Source organism: Lonchura striata, chromosome 12 (assembly GCF_050655825.1).
Source record: "Lonchura striata isolate lonStrDom1 chromosome 12, ASM5065582v1, whole genome shotgun sequence".
NCBI classification, from domain to species: domain Eukaryota; kingdom Metazoa; phylum Chordata; class Aves; order Passeriformes; family Estrildidae; genus Lonchura; species Lonchura striata.
The window spans coordinates 7,708,912-7,723,997 of NC_140714.1; the positions used below are offsets into that span (position 1 = coordinate 7,708,912).

The following is a 15,086-nucleotide window of genomic DNA, read 5'->3' on the forward strand; positions in this document are numbered from 1 at the left end:
TCTTCTACCCACAAGCCAAAACATCCTACTTGGTTTGCTGCTCTACCACTTACCACCTTAAAAATTAATGCCAGGCAAGTTTCTTCAAAAGGTCAGAAAACCAAGAAAAGGAATTGGACTTGATAAAACAAGGGAGGAGTTAGGAGCTCAGCAGAAGAAATCAGGGCTGACAAGAAGGCAAAAAGAGTCTTCACGGTACCAGCAAAAGGCCGTAAGTTACCGGGAAAAGTGACACTTACTGTTGCTCTGAGAAGCAATAACTTGTCAGCAAAAATCCATACCCCAATGGGTGAAGAAATCAAATATAGCAGCAGTGCTAAAATCACCCAGCAGAGAAGACTGAAGCTTCAGCTTTCATTGCCAACTGTGCCAAGACCAGAAAATCTGCTGACACTTCTGAGTTCAACAGAACAAGGTTCTGGCTGGTACCAGCACCCGTGTGGTCAGCAGGACCTGGGCTGTGACTGTCCCCTTGTACTCAGCACTGGGCTCACTTTTGGGCCCCTCACTGCAAGAAGGAGATTGAGGGGCTAGAGTGTGTAAAGAGAAGGCAACAGAGCTGGGGATGGGTCTGGAGCACAGGTTTGATAAGGAACTGCTGAGGGAGCTGGGGGGGCTCAGCCTGGACAAAAGGAGGCTTAGGGGTGACCTCCTTGCTCTCTGCAACTCCCTGAAAGAAGGTTACAGCCAGGTGGGGGTCAGTCTCTTATCCCAGGTAAGAAAGAAGTGATGGGACAAGAAGAAATGGCCTCCACTGTTTCCAGGGGAGGTTTAGATTTAATGTTATCAAAAGGGTTGGCAAGCAGTGGAAGAGGCTGCCCAGGGAAGTGCTGGAGTCACCATCCCTGTAGGTATTTAAGAGATGTGTAGATGTGGCACTTAGGAACATGGTTTAGTGGTGTCCTTGGCAGTGCTGGGTTAATGGTAGGAATCAATATTCTTAAGGGTCTTTCCAACGTAAGTGATTCTGTGATTCTAACATGGCTTCCTATTGTGTGTGCAGCAATGTTACTGTGGCATGTACAGGATAGCATTAACACCCTTCTTAGAAGAATAGCACCATCACTTTTTCATGATCTTTATATTTATTGTTGATTACCACAAACTGCCTCTCTGACCATAAAAAGCAGGGTGCATAACATGAGTACATTAATTAAGCACCAAATTTCCATATCATTCAACCTTGCCTGAACCTCATGCTGCTACCAAGGGCAACCAAGTCAGGATTTCAAAGCAAACAGGAGCACTTCTCAGTGAATCTGGGAAAAAACCCTAAGTAATGCAGCAAAACCCCCAGTTATGCTTGGTGGTGGTTTATGTTAACTGGGTTTGCTTTGCAGTGAAGGAAAACAGGCTACAGTCTGCCACTCCATTTCATCTGAGGGGCAATAACTCCTGCTAAGATCCTGAACTGCTGGAGCTGGATCTGAGGCACTTGCTGGACTGCAGGCCATGGCTCAGATGTGAAGTGCCCTGGAGTTGATGGGTGTATCTGAGGTCACCCTGTATGCACAGCTGAGCCACCAACTCCAGAGCAGGTACATGCCCTGGGTCTGGCTAGCCCACCTGTGACAGGGGACACAGCACAGAGAGCACTATAGAGATGCATGTCAGATGTTAATAAAGATAAAAATATACTTCCAATAAATAAAATTGAATTAATTAGTGGTTTAATCCAATTCCCTAAAAATACTTGACCTTGTCAAATGATGAGAGTGGCCTTATAATTTCTGCTTTTTACATTTTTAGAATTAAAGAGTAATCAAATGCATGCAGCTTTGCATATAAATCAACCTTGACCTTTCGTTGAACTGTTTTGGTAAAAATAAGCAGTACTCATGCCTGCTCTTTTTTTTCTAAAAGCCAGAAAAGACAGAGCAGAAAAGTATTCAGTTCAGTGAAGAACACTGTGCTATAATCATACCAGAAAAACATTAATAAGCACCCCCCCTACTCTGAGCAGTTATTGCTCTTTCTTCTCTAAAATCTTCCAATTTCTAAGACTTCCCCTCTCCTTCCCCCTGAGCCCTGCATCTCAGCATTCTTTTGGATTAGGTGTTACAGCCTCCCAAAGCTGATAATTCAAGGTTACACCTTGAAACTCTTACATTGCCTTTTATTCTGAGGAATAACTGACTACCAAGAGAATTAGTTTAGACTGAGAAAAAAAAACAACAACAACAAAAAAAAAAGCAGCCCTTAAAAAAAACCCTTAAAATCAATCTGTAGAACTAGCTCTGCAGAGAATGCAGAGGCAGAGGTAGGTGGCTCCTACTGAAAAATTACATAAAAAAAAAAAGACAAAAATCCCAAACAACAGAACAATGAAAAAGGAGGAGAGTGGAACATGGCTTGAATTTTTAATTGACTGCAGTCAGGCTATGGAGAGAAGCAGAAGAGAACATACCTGTTTTTCCTGTGTTTTTCATCCAAGTCTTGTTTGAAGATTCATTGTCAAATCCATCCAGCTGCAGCTCTTGATACTCATCTCCAACATGGGCCAGGTGGTCTATGATGTCTATGGGGGACTGCTGAGACCCCCCACACTTCTCACTGGACGTCACCCAGTGCTCGGGACCGTAGGTACCTGTGAAAAAACACCAAAGTCAACATCCCAGCACCTCCACAGTGCTGGAGAACTCTGAAGTGTGAGGATGAAGCACTTAAGCTGCCCAGGTAACTCCACCACAGTTACAATTCCCACGTTTGAAAGAGGTTAAGACTTTTTAACTTATGAGGAGACTGAGATCCTTTGGCTTTGTGCCGTGTTCTAACTTTGCCTCTGGCAGTAATGAACAATGGTCTTTTAAAAAACAACTATTCTATAAAACTTTCTGCAGTTCCCAAGCTCCTCCTGTGCATATGTTATCAATTACCATGTTGCTCCAGGAACTTCCTAAAAGCTCCAGCCTTAATATATTACTGTATAGTTTATCCTTTCATTATGGACAAATAATGCAACAGACACACATTAACTTTGTGTTCTTGCAATACTGTTCTTAGATAATATGATCTTTATTAATGATCTCATTTCTTTTGGAGGCTTTGAAGCCAGAAAATAATAAAAGAAAGAATTAAACTAAATGTATGTTAGTACATTTGAAGAAAACAACAATGGAAAAAAACTATTCTGGAAGAAGTAAACAGGACAATAACCTCTCAGGAATACACAGTAAATTTATTTTCTTGCTCTTCTTATGTAAGTTTTCTGGTTTTGATGAACAATTAAAATAATATGGAAAAATTAAAGGTCTGAGGCAAAGACCTTGTCATCTACACCACATACCAGCCTGAGATGTACTAGAACACCAGGGACCCTCAGCACCATTCTTAGAAGGATCTAAAATGAATTTCAAATTTTTCTTATGATCTGCCTCTCTAACCCTTAAGATGTATTAACAGAGACTGAGAGCTTATCTTCCTATGAGTGCAAACAATGGTTTAAGCTCACAAAATAACAGCATAGATTTCTTGTAAAGCACTTGTTGCTCACAGCTCTTGAAGTGCTTTACAGCAGGAATCAGCTACGTTATTTTCATGTAAAGACAAGGGAAGTTGATGTCTGAGAAGGAAAGCAACTTGCCCAAGCTCAAAAACCAAGTGACAGAGCTGAACTCTGCTCTCCTGAGAGTCCTGATGTCACACCTGTGTCACACCTCTGAACTACACAGTCAGCAGGTCTGTTCAGCAGGCAGCCAGCAGGAAATGATGCATCAATGTGCATTTATTACCCTTGCATCTGAGAAACATATGTACATTCAATTAGTGCCATCCAAACCCAGCAGTTGGGAAGAGCAGTTTCTTTGGCCTCTGGGTTTAATCTGTCTAGTTGCAAAGTGCATTAGTGCTCTGTTCTCATGAGCTGATGCAGGATGCTTAATCAATAGCAAGATTTTTCTATACTCACCACACACAAATGCTGTCTGGTACCCAAATGACAATAAGAAAATTTTACTTTCAAGTACAATTAGGCAAAATTGCAATATTATTTAAAAATCATTTACATCATCTGCCCAGGTTAAAAATCAGTTTTGTTTACCTCAGGGTTCAACTTCTATTGTCAGCAAGAGCTGCTTTCAGTTATTTCCCAATGTATCAGAACCAAGGAGAAGAGAATTATTAAAACCCCTACATGGGAGAAACCAAATGTCTTCCACTCAAGAACAGCTATTTTTCCCCAGTCAGGATGCTCTTAGTAATTGGTTTGTAGTGAGTTAATTGGAAATTCAGATTTACTTTACATATAACCTTGCATCTACCTCATGAAATTTGGGAATTTGCTTTAAATATCTAGCACTACACATAATCAAACCCACCAGCTATTGTTTTCTGGCTTTATTATAAACAAGGGGTGAGCTTTTCAAAAACACTCTACCCACAGAGGCTATCGCAGTGGTTTCAGCTGTGCATTCAAAAGGAGCTGTGCACTCCAATTTTTCTTTTTTAAGTATTCTGGTGTCAATGAGGAATTTTTTCCTTTTTTTAAGTAGGCAGATTTATTTTAACAGAGACTGTAGGACTTATTCCATGCATCTTGTCACAATTATTAATTAATTTATTTGTTTTAAGTATAGCCAGCTCTCAACCTATTTGCAGTGAAAACTGCCTTGTCAAAATGAATAAAATAAGCCATAAGGGTAAACAAACAAACCACCATGTTGAATTAAAACCTCAAGTGACTTAGGTACCTGAACTGATTCTTGCTGAAATGTAGTGTTTCACAGACTCTTGAAGGCTTTGTTTCATTTTAAAAAACAAGTATTCTGGGTTTTTTCTTAAATTAATTTAACTTGCTTGAATTAATTTCATAGCAATAAATCTCTTTAGATAAACAAGTAGCTTCACTTGCTTGTAAATCTATAATTTAACAAAATAAAGCCTAGCAGGATCTTCTTTCTTCATGTGACAGGGTAAGTTTCCATCCATAAAATGTTTCCATACTTGTGCTGAATTATTAAAGAAAAAAAAAATCTAATGCGATGAAACTCTCTCAGCAATTCAAAACCCCAACTTAGTGCTGGTGCTGTGACTCCAAGTCCTGACATCACAAATTACAGACATAAGGCTAAGCTCTGATTTAGAGGTTCAAGACTTGCTAGTTAAAATCAGCCCAGGATTTCATAAATGGTTAGACTTGCCATTAATTTCTTTCACAGGTTTTTGATATGTAAATGACTACATGCAATGTGACCTGCACATTATTGCTGCAGCCTGAGACAGGTACAGGGGCCACAACCCCAACATCTCCATTTCCAGCAGCACAGAACTGGGGCTGTCCCAGCTTTAACAATGACCACAGAAAGGGGAAAGGCCAGGGAGGGGAGAGAAAAACTTTTGAGTTTGAAACAAAACTAAATAAATTATACCTCCTAGGAAAAAAAAAACAACAAAACCTCAACAACCTATAAAAGTAATCAAGAATAGTGCAATGTGATTCACAAATTCCCAGGTGGCCATCAGAAGGATTCAGGCCCAACTGCCTGTTTTTTTCCATGGACATTCAAGTGCACTTTCAATTAAAACTGATCTTCCACTACAGATTTCAAATTAATTCTTCTTCCAAGTGTCTCACGCTCCAGACATCCTTGCTTTGCAAAAAAGCCCTATATCATTAGAGGAGGAAATAGAACACTTTTTCCAAGCTTGCAGATATTGATTACCTATTCCTTCCATCAAAGCACAATTGCCATTCTGCACTGTATAAATCTCTTCAGCGTTAGACACTTTATAAAGTAGTGAGAATTATATCATTAATCATTTGCAGTTACACCTGTCTTACTTTATTGAATTCTTTGTTTTTTAGAACTTTAAATAAATGCTTTTAAATAAAAACATGACACTAAATAAAGACTCTGTTTCACTTAAACCTAGTTAAAAAAAGAAATCCTGTAATTCTGTGTGTGACATTTACCCATCTGAAACACAGAAACTTATGGCTATTTGTATTTCATTTTTCCAACAGTAAGCATGGTTGACTTAAATCAAATAAAATTTCAAATGAATTTGAGTTGGCCTTTTAAGGCTGATAAATAATTCGGTTTTCAGAAACCAAGTTAAGATCCCACACCTGTGTTAACAAATAACACACATTTCCACTGAGATGGTGGGACAACCTGCAGGCAAAAGTAAACATCAGGCAGCCCCATCCTACAGCTGGAATATTTGATGCCGAGGCAGCACAGAAAGAATGATAACTGATAACGTTTGGCATCTGCAGGAACTGAAGTCAGAGTGCTGCCTCCAGGAAACCATGGGCTTGGGTCCAACAGCTGGGACAGGAGGGCTGGATCCAGCAGGGCAGGAGGGCTGGATCCACCCCAGATCCACCAGGGCAGGAGGGCTGGATGCATCCCAGATCCACCAGGGAAGGAGGGCTGGATCCACCCCAGATCCACCAGGGCAGGAGGATTGGATCCACCCCAGATCCACCAGGGAAGGAGGGCTGGATCCACCCCAGATCCACCAGGGCAGGAGGGCTGGATCCACCCCAGATCCACCAGGGAAGGAGGGCTGGATCCACCCCAGATCCACCAGGGCAGGAGGACTGGATCCACCCCAGGTCACCCAAACCCCTGGCAGTAAGTGCAGGGCGTGCTGGGGTCTCTGATGTTTTCTCTGCTGAAATCAGGGACAAAAGGGCTCCCAAGGCTGGAAGGAGAGCTGGGGTCAGGGAGCTCAGCAGCACCTGGGGTCTCACACACATTTCAACCCACACTTCACGCCAGATTTATTTTAACAGATGATAAAAAGATGTTCTCAGCCATCCTTGTCTGAAATTACCTGATGCTTCCTAGAATCTTTTCTCATGCAAAATCATTCTGTCAATGACTGCAGTAACTTTAATAGTTTTTTAATACACTGTCTGCTCCTTAAATATAATCTAAGATTATTTTTTTCTTCTTTTTACTGTACAAAGAAATGAGCAGTCTTCATTAATGAAAAACCATTAAAGTAATGTATTCTGCCAAAATCTAATTAAAGCTTGTGTAAAAACTTCCACTTAAAAAAAATCAAATATATTTGTTTTTCTCCTACAGGTTTTGTTTAAAACATCTGTTATTAAAAACATTATCATTTCCTTGATTTAACATAACTTTTTGATTAATGGATCAGCTATTCTGATATAAACTGGTGTGTAATATATATACCTTTACACAGATAGAGCTTAACAGAAATCAGCAATTTTTGAGTAATATGATTTTCATCATTCGTTTGTAAAGAGGTAGAAATATCAGCTTTTTTTTTTTTTAACATTTCACTTGTTTGCTAAACATTTTTACAAACATTTGATTTTAAATCTCAGGCCTGACATGGAAAGAACTAGTTTAGGAGTTTTAATTTTGGAGGCTTTTTTATTATTTGTTCTTCTTGAGTCCTTTTTTAACAGAATTACCTCAGACAATTCTTTGTCTCTACTCAGTGCCTCTTTACTCTTCATTTTTGAATGAAAACTGTAATAATGATTGCAAAGCAATCAAATCCCCTCATTTCTGCAATTAGCTTGGTCATTTCATGGAGACATCCTATCCCATCATCTTAATATAGGAGAAAATTCCATGTTTCTCTTCGAACAAAATCCAATCAGTTATTAGGGATGAATAGAATCAATTAGTATTTCCTCCTCAAATAAAAACAGAGGTCCCAGCCTTTGCTTGCACAGCTCTGGAGGGGCAGCCTAGAGACTTCAAGGAGCACAGCAGGCAAGAACCTCTGTCAGGCTCTGGATAAATGCAGATGTTCCCCTTTGCAGGGACTGGCAGCTGTGACCTGCCCAAGCATTCCAGCATCTCACTGAGCAGCACTACAGATCTGAATCTCTGCCTCCAAGTCTCTGCCCTACTTGAGCTGCTCCATCATGAGCCACATCTCAAGAAACGCTGAAATGTCACCACCAGCAAACAAAATCAGTTCCCTTTCTGCACGCAGAGAAAGAACAAGGAAGAGGTGCCCTTGCTCAGCTACAAAGTAATGAACTTCAGTAGTAGGCTGGATTTTCAAACAGGAAAAAATGGTTTTAAACAAACAAGTATCAGTGAAATTCACTACAGAAGTAAAATGAAGCATTTTAAGATCCTCCAGAAATCTCAGTCCCGGGGCTCCTTTCTGTTATCTGGGACCAAAAAACCCGAAGCTGTCACTTGATGCCAGAAGATTTCATCATCACTGTCTGCATTGAAGAGGAGCTGTGTCAGTGAGTCCAGGAAAGTGCTTAAGCCACGTAAATAGTGACAGGAGGCAAGGCAGATCCAGACTGGCTGGAAAATCAGCCTCCCTTCACACTCTCACCTCCAGTCCTCTCCTGGGAAGCAGAAGTAAAGTGAAATCTGTAGTTTGAAGCCTAAAGACTGCACTTAGATACAAGGCTGAAAAGAATTATTTGAATGACATATCTCTTGCTGATTGAGTTAGCATGAGGCTGCAGAGGTAAGGGTACAAAAATCCCTGAAAGCCTTGATAAAAATCTGTAGCATCTTTCAGAGATCTTTCCATTGCAGAGAAAGGAGTCACGTTGTTAAATCATTATTTTAGGGGGAAAAGTTGCTGAAATTATACTGTCTTGCTCTAAAGTGATGGCATACCAAAATCAAAGGGATGGAGAAGGAGAGCCTGTAGTTAAGAGTTCACAGTGCTGCTTTGAACAAAGATTTCCTGCCCTGGGGGAAAAGGGCTTTTCATTTTATTATTCTCTGTCATCACCCTGTTTAACATGAGACACTCGTGCTTGCAGAAAATTCCAATTACTGCTTGAAAAATGAGACCAAATACCAAGGGCAAGATCCTGAAGAGCTTGCTGAGACACAAACAGGTCCGAGCAATCTGCAAGCTCAGTGCAGGGAAGGTGTGCAAGGCTTGGGAGAGGTGTAAACAACCAGGGTCAGTTTTCTGAGAAGTCAAAAAATCTGCAAGAAACTTTAAGAACAATCTCCGATAAGGCATATCTTAATCAGTACTTGTTGGAAGAAACACAGAACACAGGAAGATGGAACAAAAAAGGGGTTGGATTTAGATAACCTTTGGGCCCCCAGCAGCAGCTGCAGCACTGCCCAGCCATGGGGCTGTGGAAGGAAAGCTGATCTTCAAAACTGATGGTGTCAGTGATACTGTCACACTGCCAGAATGTGGCAATCACAAAGAAAGGCTTTAAATCATTCTCTTAAATATAAACTATCCTATAATGTCTCCAGCTTTTAAACTGAAAGACAGAGTGCCATGCATGTTCTCCTTAAATTTTCATATCCACAGATGTTAGAGTTATTGCTGGATTTTTAATTAAACTTCCTAACCTTCAATTACCTTTGAAGAAGTTTTTAATGTGTTTTCAACCTTTATATTCCTTAGTGAACTATCCTCTATTACACAGTCACAAATGTAGAGATTTTTTTTTATTATATATCTCCCCCACACCATATACAGACTTTCTACATCCCAATTTTATTCCTCAAAAAAGTATGAAGCTGCCATCAATCTTGTATGAAGCTCCCACTATACCTATCAGCCTGCCAGTGGCACAAATGTATGATAAATATCCAACATTAGGAAATACCAGAACCTTTGGATAAACATTGCAGGAAGCTCACAAAAAAGTGGAGTAAGTGTAATTACTAAAACAAGCTTTTTCCATAAACATTTCAAGTTTTAGCATTTGTGAGCTGAATAATTTACCACCACACAAAAGTGAAAATGGTACTAAGTTTAGCTGTGCTGGCAAAATAGTTTGGGGCTTTTTCAGGGGTGTCTCACACAATAAACTGTAGATAGACTTGCCTAATAACCTGTTGAATTTAACAACTAATTTCAGAATTATTTATACTGAGCACAGAGCACAACAATATCAATGAAATTATTATTCAGAACTCACTGAGTGGGAGGATAAATTGTGGTATTGAAAGTGCCTGCTGGTGGCAAGTGGCTGAGACAGTGTATATCTACATCCTCTGTTTTTTATCATTTTCTACATTTTTAATAAATGTATCTGACATCTCACACCATTCATTTCATAACCGTCAGAGGCCTTTTAAAACTGCTCACCCTGAGCTGCATATAATAAAAGAGGTGATAACTTACAATATAAGGAAAAAACAGGAGATTAATTTATATGAAGGCATCGTAAATTACTTTCTTCTATTCTTATACTAGTTCAGTAAAGCCCTATGAAGACTAGGGACAGACATAAAAATAGATTTTTTCCTAAATACAATTTTAAAAAGTATAAATCCTAATGGAAATTACAGAACGAAGATGTATTACAAATCAATGCAGTAGCTGAGTGAGAGCACTTTGTGTTGTTGGGAGGAAGACACAGATTTTAGTAATGGGTACATTGGACAGGTCACATCCAGGCCAAGTTTCTCTGGAGAAGGGTCTCTCTTTTCAACTATCCTTTTTTCATTTACAGGGCAATAGCTCTATAATGATGGATCTTGACAGGAAGGATACCTATATTGCTGTAGTGCCTCAATGCAGCAGAAGGAAGAGGGGTTCCATTCTTCCAAACCTCACTAGCAAACAGCTGCCACCTCAAAAAGCTTAAACTGAACAATGTAAGACAAATACAATATAAAGCATCTCAAACTTGAACAGATGCATCCCCCTGGGCTAACCTCCCCTTCTCTGCAACACCTTGCTTCGTGCTTTCTTCTCCAAGGCCATCTTCCAGAGCTGGCACTAACACACCAGGAAGGTGATCAACCTTCCCATGAGAAAGTAAAGAAATGTCATTTCTTCCAGAGAGCAAAGATAAAAGAATAAATGAGTCTGGTGTTTCATAGAATTAAACATATGAAAAAGCACAAGCTCATATAATGTTGAAGTAAATGATGGTTCCGTCTGTGCTACTCCAAGGAGAAAGCACAGCATAAACAAAGCTCAGAGAAAATAAATCTGAGAAAACAAGAGGAAGAAAATGGGCAAGAAACTTTCCCACCCAAGAGCTGTTGGATGCAGGTGGAGGCTTCGGGAGCTTCAGTGAGACTTTGATGAAAGAAAAGGATTCAAAAGGATTTGATCCTGAATTTGGCTCAGTGCTAATTACAACTACCACTGCAAACACTCAGAGCAGGCAAAAGCCAGTAAGACAAGCAGCCAGCTTGTCACTCTGTGCCTGTGATCTTGGCACAGCACTGCAGGTGAAAGTCCCTACAGGATCTGGAGCTGAAACTGGGGATCAGTCTGGGAGCCTTGGCTGAGCTGAAAGGGTAGGAGACACACCTCAGGCTGCAGGAGTAGTGAAGCATGAAGAAAATGTGCAAGAACAGACATGATGGGCTCACGAACCCTTTAGTGGTTTTTGAACCAGAGATCATGGGTTGTTTGAGGGCTTGACTGAGACCCTGCTGAAGCATCAATGCTCACCATGCTGCTGAACCTGCCCAGGGGCTCAGACATGAACACTAAACAATAATGACAGTAATACACCATGACATTTACGTCAGGAAATCTAAAATTCCCATCTTGCGTCTCTGTCTCCTTCCTACCACCAGGAGCTACATGCTCCATTTCACTCCCTTCCTTTGGAAAGGGAGAAGTTCACCTGTCTCATCAGAGCAGCTGCAAGGATTGCTCACAACTTCAAGAGAGCTATGGAGATAAAAAGCTGTGCAAGACTCAACTGTCCCACTACAGATCTTGGTGCCAGCGTACCTGCAAACACGTTTAGAAAAAAAACAGTTCCAGTTATTTCTCAAAGCACCACAGACTTGAGTTCTATTACTTCTCACATGTACCCTTAATAGGCTTGATCTCAGCAAAGAAACTGCTAACGTAAATGATGCATCACTGTAACTTAATTACCTCCAATTTGGGTGGGTACAGGAACAGAAAGTACCTTTTCTTGATTCCCATCTGTTCCTCGTAACTAACCAAAGAAGCCCTCCCCAGAGCTCTGTCTCTGAAAGCCAGCATGAAAAAAAAAGAAAATGAGGAGGAAAGACAGGAAAAAATTGTATATTTTTATTGAATTTTTGCAGGATGCAAGTTAATAAAACACCCACAGAGAGCACAGAGCAATATAGAAAGGGAATAAAGGGAGGGAGGGCTAGTATCAATAAAGCCTATCCAGAGGCACTGCTGAAAGTACTCATAATTTCAAAAGAAACCTACTACAAAAATGATTTTCACTTGTTGCTTTGGCTCAGGTTTCCAAAATACAGAAGTGTCCTAAGCAGAGGGTGGATTTAAAAAATAAAGCCAGGAAGAGAAAATTATCTGTTGTTGAAACATGTCACCCTCAGCTTTTCAAACCCCTTGTTGATCCTAACCTGACCAGAGACAGCCACCAGATTAGGACCTCATTGTTTTAATCACATCACAGAAAACACTACAGTTCCCAAAGTCACTCATCAAATCTTGACAAATACTGGCTTTGCCATGATATTGCCTTTTTAGGTGAAAATCAACTTTTGCCCAACTAAGTTCTTAATGGCATCTCTGTTCCAACAGCCTTCTCAATCCAGCTGTCCCTTTCACTAATATGCACCAGTAAAATAACTCCCAGGAGAGCTGCTGGGAGATTGCTAACTTTTACTTAATGACACATGGTGAACTCTGCCCTTAACTTCTATTAACATTCAGTCTATGTTTCTACCATTAATTTAAGAGGAACGAATAGACAATAGAAGACAATAAGCAGTCCTAGTGTTCAGCCTGAGGTACTCCATCAGAAGGCACTGCTTCTGTGGCTGACAGAGAACATTTACAACTGGTTCTCTCATTTCTGTTCTGTATGTGTCATTTCCAGTATGTCACACTGCATGGCTTAAACTGTTCCTGAAAGCTTTAGCTTTCCATTACAAAAGTCCAGAATTAGAAAAAAAAAAACTAACAAACAAACCACAAAACAAACAAACAAAAAAAAAAAAACAAAAACAAAAACAAAAAAAAAAAAACTAAACAAAGCCAAAAAACCCAAAACATCAAAGTCATGAAAGGATGAAAGGGACCTAATGTGGATCTTATTTGCCTGTACCCATTCTCTCCAGATGACTTTTAGGTAGTAACCCATTAGTGGTGGAGGAGGACACTGGCAGCAGCCCCTCTCTTGCCCCAGACCCCTTCCCTTCTGTCAGCACTACCCTTTGGCAGGGAAATGCACACAAACAGCTGAGCAGCTGCTCTGGGGGAAAAGCAGCTGCTGCAGGGAGCTGGCAGGGAGGAATTGCTGTGAGGGATGGAGTCAGGGTGAGTGCTGCAGGACATTCACTCCCACAGTACCTGTGGCGCACGTTCAAACACCAAATTAAATAAAAAACTAAAAGATACCCTAACTGGGATAAAAGTTCTTTCCTCCAGCACTACATGAACCGTTCATTTAGGGATGGTCACCTCAGAATGCAGCTTGTAGGCTTTGGGATGCAGCTGATCCCAGGATTAATGTTCCCGAGGGCATCACCTGCTCCTCCACCTCACTGCCTGCAGCTCCCACAGCCTCCCATGGGAACACCTTCACTTGCTGCCACCAAGGATGCTCCCACAGCCTCCCATGGGAACACCTTCACTTGCTGCCACCAAGGATGCTCCCACAGCCTCCCATGGGAACACCTTCACTTGCTGCCACCAAGGATGCTCCCACAGCCTCCCATGGGAACACCTTCACTTGCTGCCACCAAGGATGCTTGGAAGCAAGGCAGGTGTTCCCACAGCTCTCCCTGTCTGGGGTGGGGAAGGCAGCAGCCAGCTCTGAACACAGCTCCCTGTGCTCTGTAGTCACAGCAGCGTTTGGGCAGCCCGTGGTGACACATACCATGAAATGGAATCTGGAGTGTACCACTTGACTGTGAAATCTGTAAGATATCAGATTTATATGGTGTCTGCAGAGCACATTATAAGATCATCAGCATCATCATGTCTTTTTGAGACAGCCATAATTATTCAGGCTGTTACTTTATCCCACCGATGCTTTTGAAAAACCATTCAATATTAGCAAACTTTCACTAAAAACAATGTTTTGGTTGAGGGACTAATCTTCCTATCGGTACACAGCCATACCTGGGCTTATCTACATTACCAATTCCCTGCTGATTGAGTGGATTCATTAACAACACAATCTCTGGTGACTGAAATGAAGTCTCATTCTTCCTATCACTGGTGCCTTGCTGTTTGCTTTTCCTTCACAGTATGCACACAAGTAATTAACTTACTATGCTCCGCTAGCTCCTGACACATTACTTGGCATAGAAAAATTCACGAGCAGGTAGTTAAGCATGCAAAATATTTTCAGTCAAATGAACTTCATAACAAAGCTCTACTAAGGAAAAATGCAGCTCTTTCTGATACAATGCTAACAGACAGCACACTGCCTACCCCAACAGAAGCTTCTTGAGAGGTAGCAAAAAAATGTATCATTTTTACCATTTTTGCTCAACATATAGAAAATTTCTTTAGGGGGGAGCAGTAGATGCTCAGTGAAAGGACAAGCTTGGAGATCAACCTGATTGTCTCTTGTGGAAGCCTGACATAACAAGGACAGACACAGGGCTCACATGGCATAAAAGAAAATGGGGGAAAAAACCAAATGATGCAAATAGGAGATTCAATTCAATGCAGCATAGCTGAGACTACAAGCATCTGGAAGTACGGAAAAACAGTGCATTTCGACTTTTACAGCAAATAAATAAAAGTAAATTCCTATTTAAAGCATGAGTGCCTTTAAGCCTAGAGAAATGGCAGTGAAAACTCTCTAAATAAAAATATTAAATTTATTGTATGCTCCACCTAATGAATCCACTGAGCACCATGACTTGAAATATTTAAGTAATTTAATGCTGTATTTAAGGTTAAGGTACAAAGAGATGGTGACTTTGGACAGAAGCAGTGTGGGGATGATGGGCTAACCCCAGTGCAGACTGGTGTTACTGATGTGAATAGATTGGCACTGAGTTTGATAACACCAGGACTTTCCCTTGAGCATATAAGGAGACTGCAGCCTTGTGGGGCCCTCCTCTGATTTGAACATACCCTAAACAAAGATTTTAATCACCAAAATATTTTTCTAGTACCGGAGTCTGGGAAGCATGAGATCTTCACACCACAAAGCTGCAGTCCAGCCAGTCCTGTACAAAACAGTATCACTTGCTCTACACTCTCCTAGT

The 15,086-nt window shown here is 40.8% G+C and overlaps 1 protein-coding gene across 1 annotated transcript in view; it reads right to left on the bottom strand.

Annotated features, from left to right (window-relative positions):
* PTPRG (protein tyrosine phosphatase receptor type G) overlaps nucleotides 1-15,086 on the bottom strand; it is a 391,091-nt gene that overhangs the window by 180,205 nt on the left and 195,800 nt on the right. Inside the window, exon 3 of the mRNA XM_021537228.4 lies at nucleotides 2,408-2,587. Within this exon, the coding sequence (XP_021392903.4) occupies nucleotides 2,408-2,587 (180 nt within the window). The remainder of the gene's footprint in view (nucleotides 1-2,407; nucleotides 2,588-15,086) is intronic.